This window comes from Megalopta genalis, chromosome 12, assembly GCF_051020955.1.
Source record: "Megalopta genalis isolate 19385.01 chromosome 12, iyMegGena1_principal, whole genome shotgun sequence".
In the NCBI taxonomy this organism is placed as follows: Eukaryota; Metazoa; Arthropoda; class Insecta; order Hymenoptera; family Halictidae; genus Megalopta; species Megalopta genalis.
This window is the reverse complement of record NC_135024.1, coordinates 6,754,125-6,780,611: the sequence shown is the minus strand read 5'-3', so window position 1 is coordinate 6,780,611 and position 26,487 is coordinate 6,754,125. Positions and strand designations below refer to the sequence as shown.

The 26,487-nt window shown below is 48.0% G+C and overlaps 1 protein-coding gene across 3 annotated transcripts in view; it reads left to right on the top strand.

Moving 5' to 3' along the window:
* The window catches only part of LOC117217480 (uncharacterized), a 48,998-nt gene that overhangs the window by 1,079 nt on the left and 21,432 nt on the right, over window positions 1-26,487 (top strand). Inside the window, exons 1-2 of one of the 3 annotated variants that reach the window (XM_076525462.1) lie at window positions 3,971-4,232; window positions 13,789-13,866. In XM_076525462.1, coding sequence (XP_076381577.1) covers window positions 4,230-4,232; window positions 13,789-13,866 — 81 coding nt within the window. In that variant the 5' untranslated portion in view covers window positions 3,971-4,229. Of the gene's footprint in view, window positions 1-3,970; window positions 4,233-13,788; window positions 13,867-26,487 lie in introns of those variants that run through there. The other 2 variants (XM_033465110.2, XM_033465111.2) reach the window with 2 other exon arrangements.

Here is a 26,487-nt window from a genome sequence, read left to right as displayed (position 1 = left end):
CCGGTGATCAACGGCGTTTCGTCAATCTTACGGCCCGTTCACCGCCCCATTTATCCCTCGTAAGTTAATGTCTACACCCGAAGTGTCCGCGTTTTGCTCGCGATTAGACAGCGCCGTGAAATTGATAATGCGTCCGTAATTGCGGCGCGGGCCCCGTTGGCCCGTTAAAAATGGCCCGCCGGCCGGGGATTTCGATCGGAGAACATAACCCGCGCGCGCCGGTTGGAAAGTTCTTATCGAACACGACGAATTCTCTGTCACCGTGCATTCTTCGGCTTCGTCCGGCGCGATTAGCAATTCGAACGGTCTCGCGAGACCGGCGTTTCCATTATACGGTTAACAAGGTATTAGCTTTTTGCGTGGAAGTTCGACGCTTTCACGAATTCCTCGGGAGAAAAGGCTTCCCGCGAGGAAGAAGCGTCGTCGGCGTCGTCTTTTCCCGGCCAATAAAGATCGGCGACCGCGATTCGCCGTTCCCCCGCGGTCCCCGCGTCAGGCACACCGGCGTCATTTCGTTCGGACTCTCGAGAGTACGCTCGACCATAGGGTACGCCGCGCGACCCTTGGGAGTGGTGCGGTTGGTCGTGGGGTTGCTCGCAAATGAAAACATTATCGTCACCCCTCGCGGCTGCCTGTTGCTATAATATTTGCCTACTGGTAGACAGTGCCGTAATTCGGGCCGCACAAAGGCCGGCACTTTTGTCGTCGCATAAAGGCGAGCAAGAGTCACGGAAGTTGACGTATACACACGCACGTGTGCGATACGGAAGGAGGGAGCGAGAGCATGAGAAAGAGAGAGGGGGGAGGGGGACAGAAAGAGAAAAGGAGATAGAGCGAGATGGCGAGAGGAAGGGAGGGAGAGACGGGAGGAAGCGTTACAATTATTATGCATAGCTGCCCAGCCCGGTTCTCCCATGTCAAAATATATTTATTGCCCCCCACCTCTCACCCCGTCACCTCTCTCTTTTTTCGCCTGGTTGCGGTGTGTCAGCCACTATTGTTGCCCTTTCATACGGTTATTACCCACTTGTACGTCGTCGGAGGCCTCGGGGCCTGCGGTAAACGTGCCACCGTTTCTTTCGGGCCTGTTCAAAATGGTAGCACGCCGATTTCTCCGTCGGAGAAGAGCCTCGAATAAATTCCCGGTGGATCCTGTCGAACGGCAATTTCGAAGATTACATGGTCTATCGACTAATTTTAGGAGAAAGTCGACGAAAATCCACGGCGTTCGCGCGCGCGAGACCAGTCTCGAAAAGGATTGCTTTGTAGGAGAAAGCGTGGACACGTAGAATAGCTTTAAATTAGCATCGATAAGAGGACGCCTCCTAGAGCATCGACGGCGTTTAATTAACCTTAATCTGAACGGCGAGTGCAGTTTCGAAACTCGCGTTTGTATCTGTCGGCCGATCAACGGTTCGGAACCCTTCGCCGCGGTCCTTCGTACCCGAGAATCGTCGGTCCTCATTTGCATATTAACCCTCCGCGGGGCCCGCTCGAGGATCTGACTTAACGCCTTTCTGCCGTTCCACCCCTCGGCGGGCCCCGAAATCGTAAAAGTCCCGGCAAATACGCGTATTATCTCGGCTTTTTGCGGTGCCTGGCGGGAAACGGAAGCGTCGGTTGAGCGGCCCCTGCAATCGCGGGCCAGTCGGGCCCCCGGGTCACGCCGGGTCGGGACCTGTTCCACGACCGAGTTCCAATCGACGTCCGCGAAAAACGGTGCTCGAGGATACGCCGGCTTTTCCAGCGAGACTTTATCTCGATGCAACGTCCCGACAGACATGCATTTAACGGTACACGGGCCCCCGAACCCGTTACTTTTCTAATCTGAGGCCGATGCCAGCCGCTTCGGGACTCGATCGGACGCGAAATACAAGGAACCACACTCTCCCGTGCTTCCTTCCGCTCGCGGTTTCCGGAGAAACTGCATTGCTTTCAACTTTGTTGTCCGCGACATGCTTCGTCGATCAAAGCTTTAAGCACGCCCTTTTTATGGAAATCGCTGCAGTGTGTTCGTTCTTCGATAGTTGCACCTTTTGCAAGATCGTTATCACTTCCTTGGAAACATTTTCAATTATTAACGATCTGAGATGTTTTATACAAATTTGTACTTTTTCAAGCTGCTTTGTAAAGAGATAGATGAAAAACTTCTTTCAATTGGGGATAACATGAGTGCATTATGTTTGGAGTCTATTCATGGTCATCGTTTGGCAGTTATTATTTGACACATCGATTCATATTTTGAACAAGATCAAATGATTAAATGCATCGTCTTCGCTGTCAATTTCTACCGATAGTACAATAACATCGCAAGAATATTTTATCATTTTATATAGCAATCGCTCTATCGAGAAACAACTTCTGTGTTTCGTTTCAATCCCGAAGCATGCGATTTTGCTTTTCTCCGTGCTGTTTACCGAGAATCGAGCTGATAAAAAGTATTCGATGCACCGTCAGCGTACTGTGCGAGCAGCATGGCAATTATCATTCTGGAGGAGAATATTCGCTTCGTCTTCGGTACAAGAAACGAGGAATTAACGTCGCAAGAGTTAGAATTTCCATCTACTTGACCCCGCGCCTTATGATTTGTTTGGTAATCACGTTCACGCTGGATTGTTAATAAATTTTCCTGCGGGACAGAAATCGAGTGAACAATTCAGGTATAAATTCATCGCTGTGCAATCCTGAGACCGATTTTCACGATTACGCGAGCTCGATCTAAAATTTCCGACGAAACTCGACATTGCAACGAGTGGTTGGAAAGACTAATCAACTTTGTTCTTTCTCGAACATTTATTCGGACTCTGACAAAAGTGAAAAGCGAGATACCAATTAGCTACTTCAACGCTGTCAACTCGTTTCCAAGAAAATTAGGAAATAATAATAAACATCTACGTTCACTATTTCAAAGGACGTTGCACAGTGGACATTTATTTGAAGTAGCAGTGCGAATTCGGGTGAATCAATAAAGTGTCATATTTCATTATTAAAATGTCACAGAATATTATCATCGCAGAACATTACTGCTAATTTATTACGTCCGACACGCAGCAAAAGTTTCGTGTGGGTCATATAACACGATAATTGTAAATAGATTTCTGGATTTAGAAACGTTCCCTAATCCGTTTTTACGATTTCGGAAACCCGAAGAAAATACCCGATACAGTTTTAACCCGAAACTTCAGGTACCGGGCCACCTCCATAAACTAATTACTTTATTTCCTCAAGAATTCGACTATACAAGTTCGACCAAGTAATCGTTTCGGGGAAACACCGAAATGTTAATTCTCCTTGCGACTCGAACGAGATCACGGATGAGATTAACGGCCGATACAGTCGGAAAAGGATTCCGCTTTCTTACGATATTATAAATCGACGGTGCGGCTTGTTTAATCGTTGTTTAAACGGAGATTAAATCACGCGACGGCCAGAACGCCGCGAGCTGGCCGCGCCGGCGGGGAACGGCGCGGCGGCCGCATAAAATCCGCGCGCGGCACCGTCGAATTGTAAATCACCGGAACGCGTAATTAAAGCGGAATTAACGACGCTGAATTATTGGAACAGGGCAATTTATTCGCGGCATAAAACTCGATCGCCGGGTATTTCCCAAATCGCGACTCGCGTCTAGGCAATCGTCCGAGACGTCTTTGCGGAGAGTTGCGATGTTAACCCTTGCCGCCGTTAAAAGTCGTTTGAGAAACCCACTTTTTGCGAACGATGCGCTCGTAATCCAGTGAATAGTTATTAGTGTTTTGTGACAGTGAACGCCGCAAACGAGGCCGCGACGCGTTCGCCACCGTACTACCGATCGCGCAAAAACGCTTGTCGTTCTAGATTACATGTAATTTATGACCAGATGCTCGATATTGTTCGGTTTTATTTTCGCGTTACCGGCGGGACAATAATAAAACTTTGAACCGGTGCGAACTGCGAGTCGGAAACACGAGATGCAACAACTACGCGTGTCCCTCGCGGACCTCTCGCAGGTTCTTACGAGACGCGAGCGGAGTTGAACGCGTGTCCGGTTGCGTAGATCTCGGAAAGTTCTCTTCTCGCGAGTTCGCGACACCGACAGTGGATCTCTGCTTTCCTCAATGGATGCCACACAAGCGATGCCACTGCTCCCCTAAACGTTCGCGGGGACAACGAATCCTGCGCGGCGGATTCCCACAAGTGGCAAGGGTTGTTGCCGTTGCGCGTTCTCGATTAACCTGGAGTGGCTGAGGAAAATGGTGCGTGCATAGGGGAGGGGGGGGGATCGTCACAGTTAAAAATTGGATCGGTCACGGGCCGAGGAGACGAACAATGCGCCGGGAGATCGGTCGGTCGCTTCTCGAGAGACGATCGCGCGCATGGGTCAGGTGGTGCCGCGTGTGTGCGTGCGCGTCTCTGCGTGTACGTGCGCGTGTGAAGGCGCGGCGAGAAACCCGGTTCGCCTTCGTGGGGCTAAACTGTCGCGATAAATGATCCTGCGGAGGGTTATTAATTGTCTTTGACTCCCAACCGGGCGCTTTGTGGATCGCGAAAACATATTAACCGAAAAGGAGCTGCCGTCCTCTCTACCCCCGGGCGTGTATGCCCGTCGAATCGACGGTGTTGCGCGAGTCCCGACCCTGACACCCGACCATGCTCGAGTGTCTGCCGTATACAACGATCTGGAGCATCATTTTTCAAGGTCTCGATCGACGCGCCAAGCCGTACCGCTCTGCACCGCGCCGCACCGCGCCGCGCCGCGCCCGGCCATCATCCATCAAACCGATCGTTAAAAACGCATCCAGGCCCGATACAAATTGCGCGACCTGTATACCCGGCCGCATTCGTGAACGCCACTCCAGTTAGTTTCCCTTACGAGCTTTCCCTGAATCTCTTCCCTCTTGCCTGGATGCATTCGCTTTGGCTCTCGACGACGACCCGCGGCGACTGGCAACGAGCGGGCGTCTCGGGTCCTCGGCGACAGAGACCTAACCGCTGCGTCTCGTTTCTTGGACCCCATAGCGGGAAATGGATCACAAAGGAATTCGCAAGTAACCGTGTCTGTCTAGCCGGGTCACCTTTTTTACCGGCGTGTCCACCTCTCCCCCGAGGTCCTGCGAGGTCCTCTTTTTACCTTGTTTCGAGAGGGACGACGTTCGAACGATTCACGCCGATCCTCTTGGTCACTTTCGCTGAAAATGTATTGGCTTCTATGTTTCGTTCTTGGACGATGAGATCAATTGTCTTCTGTGTCGTTAGGGAATTCTGGAACTTTTTTTGAATATATGATAGAAATAAATGGATGAGATGTGTACTAAAAACGTTAGACGGTCCTTAACCAGTTCACTATTTTTGACGAGCATACTCGTCGCAGCACAAAATATTGTCGTTGCTTGTATTGCCGTTTCTGAGTATACTTGTCGATAACAGCCGACTGGTTAAGAAGGATATAAAGGGTGTCCCAAAATTATTGTATTTCCGGGAACTGAGGGGTTCATGAGATCATTTGAAGTAACTTTTTCCTTAGCGAAAATGCGATCCGTGGCTTCGTTTACGAGTTATTAACGAAACAACAGTGACCAATGAGAGACGAGCAGCTTGGCTGGCACGCAGCGGCCGAGCCAACGAGCGCACGGAGCTCGGTTCCGCTCATTGGCTCGGTCGCCTAGCGCCGAGCGAACTCGCCCCTCATTGGTCAGTGTTTTTCATGGATAATTCGTTAACAATGCCTCGGAGAACATTTTTGTAAAGGAAAAAGTTGCTTCGAATCACCTCAGGAATCCTTCATTTCTCGGAAATACCATAATTTTGGGACACTCTGTATGTACACTTTCATATTCCTCTAGTCAATTATACATTTCATAAAAGTGTTGTATTTAAACAAACTATGAAGAAAATCAAACGTAACTATAATTACGGTAACTTAAACACTTTTCGAAGAGAGATTGCGACAGCTGACCGGTTAAGAAACATAAAGTACACAATTTGTTCGAAGCGAGTGTTGCTTCTTTCTATTCTCAATCGTCCGTGACAATTCACGAAGAACGCAGTAGTTGAATTAATCTCAGTGTCCGCCGCGAGCCTATAAAAATTCTCGCAAAATTTCGCAATCAACTAATATACCAGGATGTCTCAAATAATACGGCGCGGTCGAGTGAAAACGCCTCTGGCAAGATATTCTACCACCACCACCCCCACCGGTAGCCCTGTACGTATTTACCAAGCCGAGCATGGTGAAATTGTCGGTGGATCTATCGACCGCCGAGTCAATATTTAAGAAAGCCAGCCGTATTTAGTCTGCCGTGAAGATCCGCGAGGCTCCTGAACGGTCGACATTGACACCGTTTGCCACCCTCGATCGAAGACTGGCTGCGATCGTCGCCGTTGGCCGTTCATAAAATTATCATCCGTTCGGAAAAATACCGGACCGGTTTCTCTCTCGCGCCTGATTCTTTGATAATTAATTACGGAGCGGAGCGACGACGGTGCGCGCGCGGTGAGCGGACGACAACCGTGGACGGTCCCTTGATAGGACAAAAACCGCAGGGACGAAAAACCGAGTGAGAGATAATCGTCCAATTAAACGGTTCGAATAATCTTTCGTCGATGGAGAGTTTCCGCCGCGAGCGAGCGAACCGGGCGAAACGAGTTCTGCCGCGACGGCGGCGATTCACGAGCGCGTTAACTGCAATTACTCGGTTGACAAGGCAAGTCCGGCAGCGATTGTTACAATTCTCTGTTCCCCCCCACCACCCTGTCCCTAGACCGTGCGTCTCGGGTCTCGGCCTAGGCTCGAACGTTAGAGAAAGCGTTGCGCGATTTAATTAATTGGCGGTATATTAATTCGCGAATTTATGGCCGCATTAAGAATGACCGCTTGATTACCCGGCCGGGAACCCCGTGATATACGGCCGACGATTTTTCTCGCTAAGTTAATGAGTTAATGAATCTACTCGAAAGAGGGAGTCGATATATCACCGGTGTGTAACGCCGCGTCAAGGGAATTTCTTCGCACGAAAGTTAACCGACCACCGGTCGCGATCTTATCGTCGCGTAGTTACGCGCTCGGACTTGCGCGCGCGCGTTCGTTCGCGCGACCCAGCTCGCCGGCCTGCATCGGGGCTAAAATATACGGACGATTACAACCGTTTATCGCCAATTAGAGAAAACGAACGGACCGCGAGGGCACCTCGTCCCGATTGTAATTGTAAGCGGCGCGAGCCTGCAACACGATCGGCCGCCGATCTACGGATTATATTATTCCGGGGGTGTGGAAACTACCTGGAGGATTCCTCCGCGGAACTGGCTCTCTTAAAGCCTCGCCCGATTTACACGGGCCTTCGCTGTGTTTACGGATTCTTCGAATGGAACGCAGAAAGATACTCACTCGCTTTCGGCTCTTAGACCGGCCGCGTGCGCTTTTCTTGCGTTTATGGCTCATAAATCACCGGAGGACTTCGATAAACGTCCAGCTGATGTTCGCGTCCTCAAATTTGTCGGTGTCAATGTATCAAATCTTTGAATGTCTCGAATTTCTAAATCTTCGTTTGAATTAGTTCACTTTTCCGATTTAAATTCTCAAATTGCTCTAATTTGCTTATTTTTTCGCAAGTCTGCAATTGTTTAAACTTTTCACTTTTAAGGATTGAAAAAGTTATACTTTGAAATTCTGAAATGTGAAAACAGGGAACCGCACACGGAAATCGAAGCCGGGACCTGCGCTTCGTAGACGGTCGACTTTCTCGAATAGCCACGGAACCCTCCTACTTTCCCAATTTCCAATAGCGCTCTTTTCCTCAGGGGATCCCGACACTTCTAAAATTTCTTTTAGTTTCACTTTTAAGTTCTCAATCCCATTGTCTGCGATTGCTTCTACGACTACAATGGCAACAATGCTAGGTTTAAGTGAACCCTTTGCACACGAGTGTCTCTAAAAACTGTTCTATCACGTTCCAAAATAACTTTTACATGATCAAATTTATCTACATTTGTAAAACTATTAAAGCGTAACCGTTGAATGTGTCGGAATGCTCAATTTCATCTGCATAAGATGCACCGTGCGTCATGTAAAATGGAAATACTCCGCAGGTCAGGAAAACAATTTTGAACTGGGAGTTAAAGTGGCTTCGAGTGCGAAGGGTTAATAACATACAAATCATCGGTCACGACTCAATCTGAATTACATAAAATGTTGGAATTTGTGATTATGGGAATACAGTAGAAGATCTTGCTTGCGTAAGATACAAAATATAATTTCGCAGGATTGAGCACACGTGTTTATAGTCGAAACGAGAAGAAAGTCGCAATTCGCGATGGCGCGTATGTCCGGAAAGTAAACGCTCTTATAACTACATGATTTACACGTCAGATTTCGCGGTTACATAATCGATTGATCATCGATTGAGTTCGAACGTAAAACGAAGATTGAGATTTTCCAATCTCGAGCATTGCTAACCCATTAACTCTCAGCTCACGAGTACAGTAAATTCTCCTCAATTTTCCTTCAGCTTCTAAACAAAAATGGTCCATTTGGGAAGAGGAGATACGATTATTCGAGCCCTGCGGTTCAATTTTATAATTGCCGATTTTCAAAAATTATAAAAACGAAGTGCAAGGCTCGAATAATCTCCTCTTTCTAAATTGTCTACTTTTGTTCACAGGTTGAAGGAAAATTGAGGACAATAATTATAAAAACGAGGCAATTATAAAAAATCGTATCTCCTGTTCCCAAATCGTTTATTTTTGTTTGTTGAAGAAAAATTAAGGATAATAATTATAAAAACGAAGCAATTATAAAAAAATCGTACTTTCTGTTCACAAGCTGAAGAACAATTAGGGATAATTTCACTCTCAAACTTGAGCTCGGAAGTACTGAAATTTAGCGCGCCCGAACACATCATCGACACCGTCTAGCAAGCCGATCTCTTTCTTCCTGACTGCTGTACGCCCTTTTAACGCCTAGCTGTCCCACATTCTCCGGCTGGCCGTGTTCACAATGCGGTCCTATCTTCCCGAAATCTTCCTCGGACCTGGTCTGCGCACCCTCCGATCACGATCCTCCCTGCCCCATCCGCGCCGCGTTCCGAAGGGTTCCTAAGAAGTCGCCGGTAAGAAAAGGGTTGCCGGGGTGCGAGAGGACAATGGACAGGCAGCCGGTGTGGATCGTCGAAAAAACGCTCATAAAGGGATAAACGTCAGACGGGACTCGAGTTTAATGGCGCGTAAAGTTCGACGTGTTCCTGGACCGGGTGAACACGCGTGCGCCGGCAGAAGCGGGACGATGACAGGAGGGGTACGTGACCCCATGGTCCCCCTGCCTCTCGAATCCTCGGCGTTCCTCTTCGTTTCGGCCTGGGCGAGGCGTCGGAGCGGTGTAAGCCGATATTTGGAGCAGGTCGATCGACTTCATTAACGCGTCCCGTGGCAAATATTGACTCTGGAAACTGGGGTACGAGGTGCACGTGTGTACACGAGCTACCTTGTACCCCCTGGTCACCGTTCCTGCCTTTCAAAGTGGTCTGGCAATTCGCTTACTCCGGCTTCATTTATTTCAGCGTTGTCTCGACGGTTAAGGTTAGAGCATAGTAGGTCGTTGAATTCTTTTTGGCATGCGCGAAGGTTGCAGGAAGTTGCACCTAAACTTGATATCATCTTCTTAGGAATTGTTTAAGCTGTCGTACGAAAAAGATTTGATGCTAAAACTCTTCATAGATTTTTTTCAAAGCACAGATATTCGAAGCTGAAATCTGATGTCTAACATATTCTATCGTCTCTTTGAAATCCTTTTCGAAGTTCAAATTGCAAACATCTTCGTATTCAAGTACGCCTGTAGCATAATTAAATAACTGAAACACAAGTACGCCTAAACGTGAAAACATAGAAGTAGTATTTTAATGCTCTAAAGCGTATAATCAGAACGAATGTTTCAAGTTCCAATTTTAAAATTTCAACTCTACGACGTTCGTATTTAATTACAGAGTTACTTTATAGAAGCAATATCTCGGCTGTCGATGTTTCAAAGGGTTATCGGGTCACAGGAAGATATATTCGTACCGAAAAATCGATGCCGCCATTTTTTGCCAAAAATTGCTCCGTTCCAGACCGCCGTGCCTTCGTGCAGCAATCCTCATGAGCAGATTATAGAGGCCGAGCCTCCGTTGTTCAGGCTTCACCGGGATTTTTTGCATATCAATGGAAGAGGCTGCTGACCTGGTAGTCGCCGCGTTATCTGATGCTTCGTGCCCCCTGATAAGCGTCTCGGTTGCGGTGAAACTGCAATGGCCGCTCGAAGCCGTGCCTAAGCCCGCTGGGAACGGGAATTCGGTGCTCGGCTGGAATGTCCTACGAACGCTCGGGCTGCGATCATCGGAAACGAAATGGTCGAACAGTGATCTAACGAGGCGTACGCCGCGTCCGCGGCCGCCGCCGAGCCGAGCCGAGCCGAGCGGAGTGAAGCAGAGCAGGGCTTTGCACGATCCCCGATATTCGAGAGTCCAGTTGAGCGCGCCTTCGTGTTTCGTGAACGGATCGAATTCCTATCGTCGAATTGGAAACGCCACGAGCCCGTTGCCGTAACACGAACCTCTCTATCCGTCCAGTTAAGGCGCATGAATATTCAGAAAGCGCTATTAATCACGAGGGTTTCGTATCGAAATCCGATTACGGAAACCAGAAACGCGTGAGCCGGTGTTCCTCGAAATAATTGATCGAGGGGGAGGAGGGGAGAGAGAGAGAGAGAGAGAGATACAGAGACGACCGGGAGTTAAAGATTCCGATTAGCGGTGAAACCGCGGCGGAAATGGCGGCGGTAGTCGATTTCACGGATCGGAGGACAGTTTAGGGCAGAGAAATCGATCTCTCGCCGGCGATGCAGCCGATCCAGCCTTGGCCCGAATTAACCTTCGTGGGATAGCATCCGATATCAGTCTCTTTTAGCGGCGCGCGTCTAACCCGATCCTTTGTAAAATCAATAGGCTCGGCTACTTAAATGGTACCGTTCGCTGGTTATAGTCACCGGTCGCGATCGGCTGCGGCCCCGCGGATACGGTTACGAAGGTTGAATCGATGCGCTCCGTGATTTACTGTTAATCGCGAGACCACTCTTAATCAACGTCGACCTGCGTAAGCACGCCGCCGCTTGCCAAACCGATCGCGAACAGATTCCGGCCGATTCGACTCTCCGCGCCGATGCTAACAACGTCCCCGATATCAGCTCCGCGCCCCGTTTTTGCGCCGATTAACCTTTCCTCCGTCCTTTCCGGCCCGCTCTGCATCATGCTCGTCGCTCCCAAGATCCCGAACCTCCCGCTCGATTCTCACGAACTTTGCTTTTAGGTGAATTTTCACGATTCGCTCGACAGTTTTACATAACGAGTTCGATGTTCGCTTTTCGTGGACTGCGCCCTAATGGCTGATTCCAACGCGCTGCTACCTGGGAAAGATAACCGTGCGAATATTTTCGTAAATGCTACCGTTGATATTCGAAGAATTGTTTCGCTACCGAACAACTGGATATCGGAGATATCGCATCGTGATCCTGTAAATCTGATTGCTAAAGTAGCAAACGTGTTGTTTGTTTACACAAATGTTTAGAACGTATTATTTGTCTTCCTTCTCGGTGTTTACGACTTCGATGCGCGATCATCTTCTTTACGAAAGATAAATTCACTGTTTGAGGAAATTCATGCACAAAGTGATAAACAGTTTGTGGATTCTTCGGAACGATAAAAACAAAAAGAACGTTGTCCAGCAATTTATTGAATTTTTCTGCGAGGGTTATTTCGCCAGTCGCCGTAAAGAGCCTTTCACCTTCGACGATAGAAACTACGGGGTCTATAAACTTGCGGCCGAAAAAAAAGAAAAGTTAAATACATTGGCGATAAATGTTTATGACGCAGAGTGCACGCATATTAATAAAGATTAATTGTGCTACTATTATACGTTCACCGCGGGGAATATTCCGGTCGGAGAAATGTTTCTCAGATTTTCATAAAGCAGTTAATAAAAAATGAGAATTTGCATAAAGAACCGCGGCCGAGTGTTAAGTAATCTGACGATTACACGTTCATAGAAAGCTCTATTATATAAGCTGTAATAAAATCAAAATTCTGACGCAAAGATCGCCGGCCCGGAGTGCATGTGCGCGGAGTGCACGAGTAAAATGCACCAACAAAGTGCGCCACGACAGTACGCGCCCGCGAATCGAGGTGTCCAACGGTCTAGACGGCAAAGCGATCAGAAAATCTGGAAAAAGGGCGGCCCGGTAATTGTTCGGGCATCGGCTGTGTCGGAACGAGAGCGAGACGAAGGTTGGGGCGAGAGGAAAGTTACCTGTTACTCGGTTCTTTAAAGACAGAGGGAAAAGAGGAGGATGGCCGGGCCTCGTGAGCAAACGGAATGAAAGAAAGAGCGGGCGTCAAACAACTGCGTCGAGAAAAAACTCGGAAACCTTAACGAACTTGCGGCTCCACTGGTCGTCTCTGTTGCCCTTGTTGCTTTTGTTCTTCCTCCGTCCTCCTCGGTCGGCTAGCACAGGGAGACCGTTGGCGTCAGATCGTTTCCTTTTGAAGAACAATCGCGAGGGAACGATTAGAAGGGCTCGGCGTTCAATCGCGACATAATTATACTCGCTTTAGATTCTCGTTAAGGCGTTAATGACGTCTTAAAACGTGCATCTACCACGGCGGAGGCCGACGCGATGCACATTCAATTGCGTATTAACGGCACTCGTCGGAATCGAAATTACGAAGCAGCTTTTCAAATTCGAAAACGATGGAAACTGGGGCGAAACTGATTGTGAAATTATAAATTGGAACCAGCTGCAAGCAGCTCTGCACAGCGACGATCTGTATGTTAGAGAGCATTTGCCGAGAGAGGTTGGATTTATCGACGATCTCGTTTGAGTAAATTATACTGTGTTCGATCATCAGGCCAGGTGTCTTCCGCTCCGTTGCTTAGCGTAACGAATTTATTAAAATATAAAAACCAGCTTGTTTCCTTCGCCTTTTCCACCCACTTGATTTCGGAGTGTTCTTCTTGTTGTCCGAGCCTGGAGGATCTTCGCCGAGTCCTTCCTAACGACTATAATTAATACATTTCCACTGTCTGCTCGTGCTCCGATGTTCTTATCAGATCATCGATGGTCTAATTTGATTCTCGTTTCCCCGACACCGGGCTGCGTCAGACGCCAGTTTTCCTGTAGATAGCGTTGATTTACGATTCCCCGGTTCGAACGGGACGTAACCTGTCCCCGTGAAAACAGAAAAAGACACTCGGCCGTGCCCGAAAAGGGCTTAATGGTCCCGGCAAACGACATTAATTTATTAATTGGCCACGAGGGATAAGGGAGAGGCGGCCTGGCCTCGACAAATCTGTTCCCGAAGTTAACGATCGAGAGAACAGTCGGATACGGCGCGGAGAAACGGACGGAATCGATCGGGTCGCGATGCTCGGATGCCTGAAGCATTACTACACACCGGTGAACCGTGTCAGGGGCGATAATGGTCGTAAAAAAGACGGGGAATAATTTTTCAAGCTCTCCCGTTCCCGGTAATCCAAATAGCATTCGAACATCCGTAAGATATTGTGGGAGGAATAAAAATCGAAGCGAACACTGGGAACCGGTTCGTCACCCTCTCCTCTGCACTCCTCTCTCACTCTCTCTCTCTCTTTCTCTCTCGTTTCTTTCTCCCTGCTGCACCGCACCCCTGCTGACAGACCGCTCCGTCTCCTTTATCTTTCCAAGGATGAGTCGCACGAAGCTGACGCATTCGCACTATCGGCCGCGAATAATATTTATAATTTCTATAATTACAGATGAACCAACAGTGTAAGGTCTGCGGTGAACCGGCGGCTGGTTTTCATTTCGGCGCGTTCACGTGCGAAGGCTGTAAGGTAAGGAATCCGTTTAATCGTCTATTTAACCCCGACGCTTATCGCGAACCTCCTCGTCTGCGAAAGGTTCCGCGAACGAGATCCCGGAAAAATCGGGGAACAATTTTCCACCGGGAAATCGCGGTCTTGGAAATCGAATAGATCTCTGTTAGATAGATCTCTGTTAACGGCTGCACCAGGCACTGCACAGAGTAACCTGGAAATCGGACGAGAATAGACATCGTGAAGGATCTTCAGATCAGATAGTCGTGGTTTGTTCGGCAGAAAAATGCGAGTTTTTCGAATAGTAATAACAGTAAACTTCTTCGAACGCATTAGGGAAGGATATGTGTCTCGATGCCATGGTCAGTGCAGTCAAGACAATTAACTATGCGAGGTAACTCGTGCGCGGGGAGTCCTGGCGAACATTATAATTCTGAACTACGATCGGACAGAGGCTGCGCGTCGCGTCACCATCGTAGTTCAGAATTACAATGTTCACCCGGTAGACGCTCCAAAACGCTGTCCGGGACCCCCCGGACTCCCCGGACTCCCTGGACTCCGCTTTCTTGACTGCAGTGGTCATAGCTATGAAAATAAGCGATCGAGACGAATCAAATTCGCATATTTTTCTACGCGTGTAAGATCTGGGGAACAGTGGAAGCAGTTCGCGGAACTGACCTTGCAGTTTATTAGTTAATCTGGACAGATGAACGTGCGCTACAATCATTTTTTAAATATATTTTTATTATTATATTTTAATATATTATATTATATTTAGCGACTGAAAGTCATTGTTGGACACTATTCGAATAACTATTCATCCAGATAATTGTTCGAATGAATAAATAATTTAATAATTTTATTCGCGTACAATTGTCTCGCGAATAAGGTTACTATTACCTTATTCACGAATAAAATATAATTCGTCCTCGCGGATAAAAATAATGTATATCTAAGCTACTATTCCTTGAACGCTATGACACATTCTTTCGCAATGTCAACATTAACCGCAACGTCTGCTCGTATCGTCAACAACAGAGACAATCTCTTGGTATCTGCAGCTCACATTAATCCCAGAAATCCCGTTTCTTATAAATGATCTTGTAACACGCTCGGAAATTGTGTAATACACAATAAAAATGCATCGTACGCCACAATTCAATCGGATCGGCCAAAAATCTTGTACGCCGCTTTGCAACGGGTGAACAGATTTCGCGCGTCGATAGGCTGTTCCGTTACGCGTTGCTCAACACGTCAGCAACAAGATAGCGTCGTCAGACGCGTACGCGTAAATCATGTATCAACGAATTAATTGAGGCCGCGTCGCGCGCACGCGGCTTGCCTTTCGCGCGCGACGCTGTTCTACACGCGTTGAAATCACCGGCCGAATCTCGCGTCGGAAACGACCCGCGCCGTCCGCTCCGATTTTGAAGGAAAGAGAGAAAGAGAGAGAGAAAGAGAGAGAGAGAGAGAGAGAGGGTTAATAAGCCGCGACGAATCGCGAACAGGAACGAACGGCACGCACACGGACACGTCGATCGATGAAGAACGCGAGGAAGTCCGGTCTTGATGGACTGACGAGCGGGAGCGTGCTGGGAAAAAAGCTTGCCCAAAGCGAATCCGTAAGTGGACGGAAAAATCGAGCGGGACGGATCGATTGCCGCGGATCGTCCTCCCGCAGGGATGGATTCGTCGACGGAACCTTATTCGGAAGTTTTATATGCGCCGCAGATCGTTCGAAAGCAATTATCCGAATTCCGCGGTTATTCTTCCCGAGAATTAACTCTTTGTCGCGATAATAACGCGTATCCCGAAAAAAATGCTATTCAATTTGATCGAACCGGCTAGATACGAAAGCTGAAAGAAAAAAGAGAACGAAACATTTGCATTCGAAAATATTAAGCTTGTTACACACGGTATTGTAACGATTAAGTAACTGTATTACATTATTTGGACGGCGAAGTCTGAAATGGCATGTAAAACGAATCATTATTGGGTTAACGTGGGATAGAAATGCGTCGATTTTGGCGTAAAATATTCGAGCGGTAATTGATTTACGATCCAGTTTCACGAGGTTCGCTCGGAACTGATTACGCTCGCTTTTAATGCGTTCAAAGTTCTCCGAACGCCTCGAACGCAGTTCTTAGAAACTATAACGATAGCGAGGATTTCTCTCGGATCCGATCGCAATCGAGTTCACAGAATCGATGAAATTAACAATTTGCTCGCTTGGATTTCCCGTATAAATCGCGCGCGCTCGAATTCGACCTTTATCGCAGCCTCGCCGTAATTGAATTCCTCGAAGTAATTTGTTACCCTTTCATTTGACATTATTATCTTTCTTCCTTAGAATCGGCGTTCGGCAAAGTTTGATTCGCACGACGGATAAGGGATAAAGACTAACGGATACAATTCTATTTGATTACGTACTCTAATGGCTCCTAATCCGTATATTATATACGATCAACTAAACTAGACTTTTCCGTAGACTAAACAAATTTCACGTCATCATTTATAATTCCGTAAATCTCTGACGAGAACGTTCATAAAAATTCCGAATAGTTTTTGTCAAACGTAAATTCGCGGAGTAAACTGGCTTTCGAACTGGAAGTTTGGCATTTGTGTGTAGCGTAACGATCTGAAATTATGGCTCATATCTCGAACGCTCGAACAATGTTTCCCAAGCCGGTAGAGGCACGAAGCAAGCCTGCTTTCATCTTCGACGGCGATTCGTAACGTCGCGATCGGGTACTCGCGGGGACAGCAAAGCGGGGACCGCGCTTTCATCGCGATGTCCTTCGACGGTTCGCCGGTCGCGGGATCGATCGATAAGGACGCAAATAATATTCAATCGGCGGGTTCCGCGGGGTGCACAGGCTCGCACACGCTCTCGCTCGCGGTGCGGAGCGGCGAACGCGCGTACACAACTCGCTCGCCGACAGGACGATCCTCGAGTCTCGTTAGGCCGCGTTTAGTTGGCCGAAGGGTGTTGACCCTTGCTCTCGTCTCTCGTCCCACTAATGTGGTACACCGTGGAATATCGGTACCGCATACTAAGTGACCCATCCGATAGTAATTGGACCTCATTAAGGCAACAACGGGGCCCACGGGTTGTCTCTGTTCTGCCGCGTGCGTTCGGTTTCCCGGAGAGACCGAGCCGCCAGATAACGCGTTTTAGGTAAATTAGACTCTCTCTTTGTGGACTAGGATCGGATCCGTCGGGGAAAATACGGCCGCCGGTCTACGCCACACAGATTTATGTCCGTATATCTGCGTTGCCTTCGATGGCATCCTCCTCCGAGACCGGATTTTCTATCGTCCACGCTATACATATACCCTCGCCTTTCCCGCCGTTCTGAGTACCTACGCGATAAGGGGCGATGCTCATGAGTTTATTAAGGCCGGCGTAGACTGATTGTCGGCTTCGACTCGATGATCCGTGAGAGAGTTCCTTTCCGGATGTACAGTAAATTCTTCCTAATTCGCGCTCAGATTGCGCACAAAAATGGACGATTTGGGAAGAGCAGGTACGATTGTTCGAGCCTTGCAACTCGTTTTTATAGTTACCGATTGTCAATAATTATAAATACGAGGTGCAAGACTCAAATGATCGCATCTCCTTTTCCGAAATTGTCCATTTTTGTGTACAATCTAAGCGCGAATTAGGAAGAATTTACTGTACTATGAACTGCAAAAAGATTCCATTTCTTTTGAAGGCATTTGAAAATTTTAGGAGATTTCCGGAGATTGTACTTTGGTAATTACTAAACATTTTCGAGATTTTAACGTTTGTTTTGAAGCAGTGTTGCAACTTTTGTAGTAGTAACTATACATTCAGTAAGAATTTGAATTACTTATTGGTTTCATTTGATTATGATTTACGTTAAAATTGCTGATATTATAAAGATTTTTTCATAGAATATGGCTGAATCCATTTTTGCATTCGACCATATATTATCCGACGTTATTAATATATTATCATCCCCATAAAGCAACACATATATTAGTTAGTTTTAATGTTCACTAGGTTTAGTTTTAAGTAATTATAGTCTTCTAAACTGGTTAGACAAAAGTCTCTGCCCTCGAAAATCTGAAGCAACCTTCGTTCTTTGGAACCCTGACACTTATCTACATCCATTTCTACGTGCTCGCACATTTCCATTAATCGCCCCTGAGAATTTACACGGACTTCGATGCATGAACAGCTTCCAGTTGATTAGCAAATCTCTAAAAAAGGCTGAAAAGTGGTGAAAAAGACATTCGAGCACTAGAATCTCATTCTTCTTTGTATCACGCCGAAGCAATTGAACTACTAATAGAAAAACTACCGTTCGAAAATAGAAACTCGCACAAACGGAGTCTAGTTATCACGTTCGGTTTTCTTCGGCGGAACAAAAAGTTCATTTTAATTGCCCGCTGGTTACGTAAGGTTCACCCTCGTTCCCGGGACTAATGCCTGTCTACCGGAGCGGTCCTCCCGATAAGGTGTTCCGTTCAAGAAGCCGATGCGAGGCGGTTTTTCGAATGCGGTTTTTCGAGGCGGTCTGTGCTGGGATCGTTGCCGGTGCGTCCGCGTGGGATGAGAGATCGGTCGCCGGGTCGCCGAGTGGCTTTAATTCTCACCTCTGGACTTTCGTGCGGCTCTCGATATCAGGGCCCGATGGCGCCGTTATATATCCCGCGATAACATCGAAACGCCGTGAGAGCAACGTACCGGCCACCTCTCGGCCTCCGCGAGCACATAGTTACGCCGCGGAGCGACGTATACACGGCCCCGCGAGATGATAATATTAATTCGCGTGGCCGGCCGTATCGTCTTTCATCCGATCCCGTCGTGTCGCGGCGATCCGCGATCATTAATTAAACATTCAATTCGTATGAGAAATTTTGCGCGTTGCGTTCCGCTCCGCGCACGGCACCGCGCTGCTCAGCGCCTCTCCGGCTCGCCAGGCCTGCTGCTTGATCGATGCCGGATCAGGGGCGGGAAAAGGTCCCGGGAACATCTCGGCAGAACTATCCGCCGACTGGTACGCTAACGGTTCGCATGCTTCGTAAAAATCGCGTCCGCTCTAGCGCGCGGTGATGTAATTCGATGTGCGGGCGAACGGGCGATGTGCGTCTCGATGATCGGCAGAGAAATATCGGCAGGGCGGGAGGATCGTGTTTGGAAAGTGAGAAGAATGTTAGGAGTTATGATACCAGCCGAAAGAATTCCGTGTAAGCGGTTCTTTCGGTTTTACTGCGACTCGATCCGGGCCCAGGACCGCAGACTCTCCATTCTCACGGCTGTTCGAGACGGTCCGGCCGGCCGGACGTTCGGGAAATATTCGAAATAATTCAAGGGGCCGTGCATTACGGGAGCGGGTCGAGAAACCGGGGACACTCATTAGCATACTAACGACTGCCTTGAATTCCCCGCGTAACATTGAGGAGGAGCCATCCCGCTGAAAGCCTCCCTCCCCGTCCTTCCTGCCCCCTTTGTCGTCCGAGCCTCCTTCCATTTCTGGCGACGCGACACCGCGTTCCTCGGAAACCTGTCTTCAATCTCGACTCGATTGACAATCCCGGGAATTCGCGAAATGCTAAACACTGTTTTTCATTGAAAATCCGGGATCGTGAGGACTTACTTTGTACGGCCGAACCACGCCATGTTCGCGCGACAAGGCCACGAATTACGTTCTTGATGCTGCACCAATCAATAATTCGATCTCATTGATATTCGATATTGATATTTGATTGTGCGCTTTCTTTGGTGAAAAACCGAGTAGAATATACGATGAAATGTTTCAGAACGATGTAAATATGACATCTCTACTGAAAAAATCCTTCATAGATCTCCTTTAAAAGTTTAGTTACTACAATTCTTTTGAACTCTGTCCGCTAATTTTCGTTAGAAATGCTCAAATGTAAATTTGAAGATACAGTAAATTCTCTCTAATTTTTTATTTTATTGTAAACAAAAGTGGACAATTTTGGAAGAGGAGATACGATTTTTATAATTGTTGACAATCGGTAACTATAAAAACCAGCCGCGAGGCTCGAACAATCGTGTCTCCTCTTCCCAAATTGTCCATTTTTGTTTACAAGCTGACGGAAAATTGGGGAGAATTTACCGCGCCTCGCAAATACAGTAATGTCTCTCTAATTCACGCTCGGATTGTCCACAAAAACGGACAATTTGGGAAGAGGAGATACGATTATTCGAGACTCGAGGCTCGTCTTTATAATTACAGTAATTTAACCAAGAAATGCCAAATTTCAGGTTGCCGTGAATTATCCTTGTGCCAGTCCTACGCCTATGTAATTTATTGCTCCATTTTTAACACGTCCGCGCTGCTCGAACTACAATAAATTCTCCCTAATTTTCCTGGACAATTTGGGAAGAGGAGATACGACTATTCGAGTCTTGCGGTTCGCTTTTTTAGCTACGAATTGTCAACAACTATAAAAACGAGCAACAAGGCTCGAACAATCGTAACTTCTCTTCCAAAATTGTCCATTTTTGTGGACAATATGAGCGTCAATTAGAGAGACATTACTGTAGCTCGCTATCCTACAGATTTAGGTGCGTCGCGCGTTTATGTTACGGCGTCGAGAAGAAGTGGCGCGCAGTTTAATCAACATTTCGGGCTTAGCCGGCCGCGCAGCCTCTTTTTGCAAACTAGTTCCCGGGCCCCAAAAATAGAAGTCTAACACTAGGATGTAGGAATCCAGGGCCCTCCACCCTCTTTTACGATTCCTCTTCTAGCAGCGCTTGGATTCCAGAGTCCGCTAGGTGGCAAAATGACCGAAAAAAAGGCGGGAATGGTCGCTCGAAGGCCGATCGAAGAGATCCAGCGCGGATCCTGCTGCGCCTGACATATGAATATTAACGTGACCCGAGCTCTCGGCCCCCACCCCGATGCACCAATTTGCAAGGCTCCGCGGCTCGTTATGCGGACTGGTCTTAAAAAAGAGGCCACACGGTGGGGAGAGATTTCGTGGATTCGCGGCGCGTTGCGATGCAAATCCAAGGACCATTGTATTCCGCGGGGCGATTATGCGCGACCGACATATCGCGGGACGATTTTCGGCAACGTGGAACCGCGGTGATTCACCGGGGACATAGACGGGCGGTTATTCATCGCGCGACAATGAAGTTGGATGGATCGGGGACACGCGCGCGCCGCGAAAGAAAGCACCGGGTCGCTTTTCGCGCGAACCTTTCGTTGTCGGGCCCGTCGCGGGTCGTGTCGGCCCGAACGGCCTCAGCCTGGAATCCGGGCTACTTCCGGCGGCGGAATCTGAAAAGGCACTTAGCCTCGATGGAAGTGTCGGGTTTTCCGGTCCGACGCTGTTGCATCAGCAGCTAGAAGCGCAGCTAGAAGCGCAGCTCGAGGCTTGTCGGAAGTGCTGGAGAGCGCACGTGCCGGAAAAGTTGGAACACGCTCGCTTAGAAACGATTGGCTTTGTTCGCGATACCAGCTGGTTACATTGTTTCCTTTGATAAGAACCCTTCGATTTTCTGCTCGAGCTATCACGCCGATGTGGCTGCGAGGTTCTACTCTTTACCGGATATGTAGCGCGTTATTTTTATCGCCGATGCAGAGAAATGGAAGAGCTAAAGGGGAACAATGTACGGTTTACCGAGAGGAACTTCGGAGGGAACAATCCGGATGAGGAATGCAAGAAGAAGTAGAAGAGAAAATGAGAGAGAAGGGCAAACTAGTTATTGAAAACTGCTAAATTACTGGCTTAAAAAATGCTGATAGACTTAGCGAATTTTACATATAGAAACAAGAAATGCAACATTAGATTTTCATTTCACATTTTATTATCCATATTCGCGCTTCCATGGATGATTAGATCAGGATGGAAATTCATCGTGGTAAAAATCCCCAAATGGGTGAAATTTAATTAAGGAAAATGATGGAGCGTTTCCGTCGCTGACAATCGAAATTTTTTAAAACCGGAGCGCAGTTACGCAACGGCTCGTGGAAAGATGGCCCGACGAGCGGCTTCCCGGAGAACTTCCTTGAAGACGAGCGAAATACGCAGGTCGAAGCAGCCATTTTGTCGAGCGAGGCTCTCGTCGATCGTTACGTCAGAAGTGGGAAGCCGCGGAATATCGATGTAGATTACCGGAGCAATTTATGCAACGCGGCGAGGCACGCGTCCGTGCAACGAGAACACTTATTCCGTCGTGCTGGGTCGAAGTGACATAGCAGGGAAACGCACAATGGCACCGGACCAGGGAGAACGAGGGACAAAGAGAGAGAAAGGGAGAGAGAGAGAGAGAAAGAGAGACGGGGAGACACGCAGGCCGTTTTAGAGAAAATGTTTAGGCCGATTTCCACAAACGGCGCGGACGATTTCGCGACCGTCGATTACCGTTTCCCGTCACGATCGACAGATTAGTCGACCGGTTCGTTTTTTGCCGCGGCGCTTTATTGGCTTCGCTTGGGAGTGTCCAGTCCGCGACTCGCGGCAGAATATATCGACTGCGGAGTCCCTTAGACAGAACTGTCACGTCCCGTATTTTATACGAGCCACCGTGGCGGCACGACACGGAATCGGTCTCCTTTCGTTACGCTTGCGAACTCGTCGCAAATCGTAACGATTCCGCGGGCAACACGCGCTGGAGGCACACGGGTTACGCAAAACCTGGAACGCCGAGACTTTCGACGAACTGCCGCAGAAAACCCATTGCAATTGTATCGTCGACGACTCGCGGAGCGGTTTGCGAAACCGCCGGTGGCCTCGCGGACCGACGTAAATGAATTGCTTGGCGACGACGCGTCTCCGACGTACGTTTTACCGCGTTCGCGTTTTCGTCCCGTTCCAGCGACAACGACGCGAACTCTTGCGCGAATTGAGCTATTACGCATCGAACACGCTCGACAAGATAATCGGAGACACTTTGCAGGCAGCGCTGCCAGTGCCAAAAGCCAGATGCTCCTAGAGAAGGGAGAAATATCTCTAGTGTTAAATTGTGTTAGGTTGTTCGGAGAGTAATTTCGTTTTTCCACGAGAAAGTGAAGGGCGACTTTTTGTTAACCTTTTATTGCTTTCTTCTCTTTCCGGTAGCTTTGAAATCCTATGCTCGTAGAAGTCCCGTATTTTTTTTACTGGCAAAATACTGAATCAAGTGCTTTTTTAACACTCTTACAAAATGAAATTACCTTTCCGGCGACTGAATAATTACGTGAGTTGATAGCAAAATGTGCTTAAATATGCGACGACTGAAACGTATCTAGGCTCTGGTGTTAAAGTCCTTTCTCATTGTGGAAAATCTTTTGGATGTTGATAGACATAAGTGATCATTCAGTTGTGTACACAAGAAAATTGCACGGAGTATGTGGAACATTTGTTGATCGAGAAGAGAATTTTCTAATTTTAGCGGTTAGACTCTTTTTCTCTGAGATATTACTCAATTTGATTTTACTGAATCGAACAACGTACGATAGTCAGATAGAGCAATGACAGCGAACTGAAATCATTGATAAAGCTAATCTTATTTTTCCGACCTCATTCCGCGAAACGTTTCTCCGCTGCTGCTTCGGGATTTGGAATTCCGACTCGATTTCTTAAATGTACTGGAAGTTCGGAATTCTTGGCTGGCATTGCTTGTCTATCACGAATTGAAATCGCAAGGCTCGCGATAATAGCGCTTTCCTGATCTCGTTACGAGGAACGTAGACACATTATTAGCCTGGGTTTCGAATTCTTGGCTGGGTTCTTGAATATGTTGCAATTCTGGAATTATTCTCAGATATTGCCTGGCTATCGCTCATTGAAATCACTGGCGCACCGATCGAGTTACGTTTCTCTGATAACTGCGTCACACGTAAGTCTGATCTAATATCATAACCAATATGAAATAAACATTCTCAAAGACGATTGTAAGAAACAGAAAGTGAATAAAAATAAATCGTTTCATTTACTAATTTTAATAAAATCGAAAGTAGTGTCACAATATTATTAAATTCTTCTCGTGTCTTCACAGCTTTATATTTCGACCACTTATTTTTGCTATAAATGCATAAAGCTCGCAGTCCGTTTACGTTTATGTTGTCGCAAAAGTTCAGAATTTTTTGATCGAAATCATTTTTGGAAACTACAATAGAACGTGTTAAATATAGCGTGTTCCTGTTTGACAAGCGATCGTTTTCGAGTCTTTCAATTCTTCCTCGTCCATCGTTAATCGATCGGTAAAGGAAATTGTGTCGAACTTGTGGCAAAAACGAGAAGCAGAGAACGTTCGTGTTGCGCGGTGAACAAAAGCCTCGGCAGCAAAAAAACGGCTCGGTTTCGCCAGAAAAGCGATCGGCGACGATTTTCTCGGCAAGCAGCGATAAAAATCGCGATCTTACGGCGCGGTTTTCCGAAAGGAAATGGCAAGTTCGACGCACGGCCGCGTCGGTTCGTTCCGCGACATCCGGCACGGTGGATCGCCGGCTCCGTTTATCGCGAGGATCTATTTGCAGCGGCGGTATTTAAATGGCCGGCAATTAGGCGACGTAATCGCAGCAGTTAAGGAGCGAGTCGCGCCGACGAAGTTGCCAACCGAATCGCCTGCGGATTGCGGCCGAGCGTAGAAAAGGAAGCCGCGGAAAAGAGCAACCTCTCGGGGATGGCGGAGGACACGGGGGGAGAAGGAGCGTAAGAGGAGGAAAAGGAGGCGGCGTGGAGGAGGTGGAGGAGGAGGCGGAAGAGCGCGCCGCTGGAATCGCTCTCGGATTCTCCGCGTGTGTTAACACGCGCCACCTTATTGCCTGCCTAACGTCGGCTTTATGAGAGAGCTAATTGTGCCGGCCGGCCAGCCGCGGAGATATCGCGCAGAGATTGCCTCTATAATCGAGTTTACGGCGATGTTCGAGCGAGTGCGCGCGACCGCGGCCACGACTAAAAGCCAAGTACTATCGCGCGAGCCCGAGCGAGCCCGAGCGGGTAGAGCTAGGCACAGAGAGTTTCCGTGTCACCTGCGTTCGACTTCGCGGCGCGGCGCGGCAGGTTCGAGAGGTCGGCTGCACCGGTGCACCGGCCGTGCATCTTCCGCCGGCATTTCGGTGCCGACACCGCTGAGATATTTCCTGACGATTGCCCGTGCCTGAACTGGGAACTAGGCGAGCTCGAAATGTTCGGCGGTTTTCAGTCGTGCCTTCCATTCCCTGCTGTTCCGACGATGGCAAATAAATCGCCGATCGGCCTTCGTGCCTGCGAACCTACACGGCGTTCTAAATTTTAGGGATCGCTGCGCGCCATCCCGTTTTCTTTCGGATCACCCTAAGGTTACACCAAGGTTATTTACCAAAGGTTGCGGCGATGCTGTTGGCTCTGATTTTTGCGGACGCATTTGCTGCATTTGCTGAGATTTATCGCTCGTGTTCAGGTGCAAGGGAAGTCTTTTTAGACTTTGCTGGATCTTTTAATTTGATCCAGCTTCTAATTGTAGACCTTTAGATGTTATTTGGGTTTATATTATTGTGGATCTCCGTGCAAAATCACAATTTCCTAAATCGTTTGCAGGACACACAAATGAAGTAATAATAAATTGTTTCTTCTAATAATTCTGTTAACTTGGAGGTACAGTAATGTCTCCCTAACTGGCGCTCAGATTGTGCACAAAAATGGACAATTTAGGAAGAGAAGATACGATTAATCGAGCCCTGTAGCTCGTTTCTTTTTATAGTTGTTGACAATTCGTAATTATAAAAACGAACCGTATCTCCTTTTCCCAAATTGTCCAGTTCTGTGGACAATCTGAGCGTCAATTAGAGAGACAGTACTGTACCATAACGGTAGCATTAAATTCGTGTTATGTCTTCGCAATTTTATATTTCATCAGCTCGTTTCTGCCATAAATGCATAAAATCCGCAGTCCAGTTACCATTTAATGCGTCATCCGTCAATTTGTCAAACATATGATGGGAGCACTAAATGTTAAAATGCTTCGTCAAATGCCTATTTTGGAAACGTACATTGCAGTGCCCAATGCATTACCATCTTCGACGATTTTTTGTGCCGTTTCTGCAAAGACAGACGGAGAGCTTAGGTTGCGATATCCGAGTAAAAAGTGTGCCGGTCAAATTCCTAGGCGACGCTTCCCATGGAACGTCTGGCATGGAAAGACAGAGCCTAGCCGACGTCTAGCCCGGAGGAGCGTAAAACGTGACAGAGGGGAGGAAACCGCGGACCACAATGCTCCTCTGGTATAAAGCGGCGATTTACGAGCGGGCAGGGTGCCCGACGGTGACGTAGCGCGGAAACCCGCGACGGCCGGCACCTTGCTCGTATGTGGGCCAAATCGCGGCCAAGCGACGTCCGCTTTACGCTCCTTTTACGAGCCAATAAATCGCGATCTATCGATCCCGACGCCGCGGCACCGAACCAGACCCGCGCCGAGAAGCGCGCACCCTCTCCGCCGCGGATCTCCGCCGCGCCGCCTGGAAACCGTAACATCCGTGACATAATTTAACGCGCGACCGTAATTTACGGCTGTTCCTCGAATTAGGATCAGTCGCCCCCTCGCGAAGCGGCCTGGAATCTCCGTAACGGAACCTCGCCGATCAGTGTCGAACACATTAGATTGTCCAATAAAGTTCTTGCGATTTTTCCCGGGCAATTAGTTTCTGCTAATTAGAATCGGTCGGAGATGCG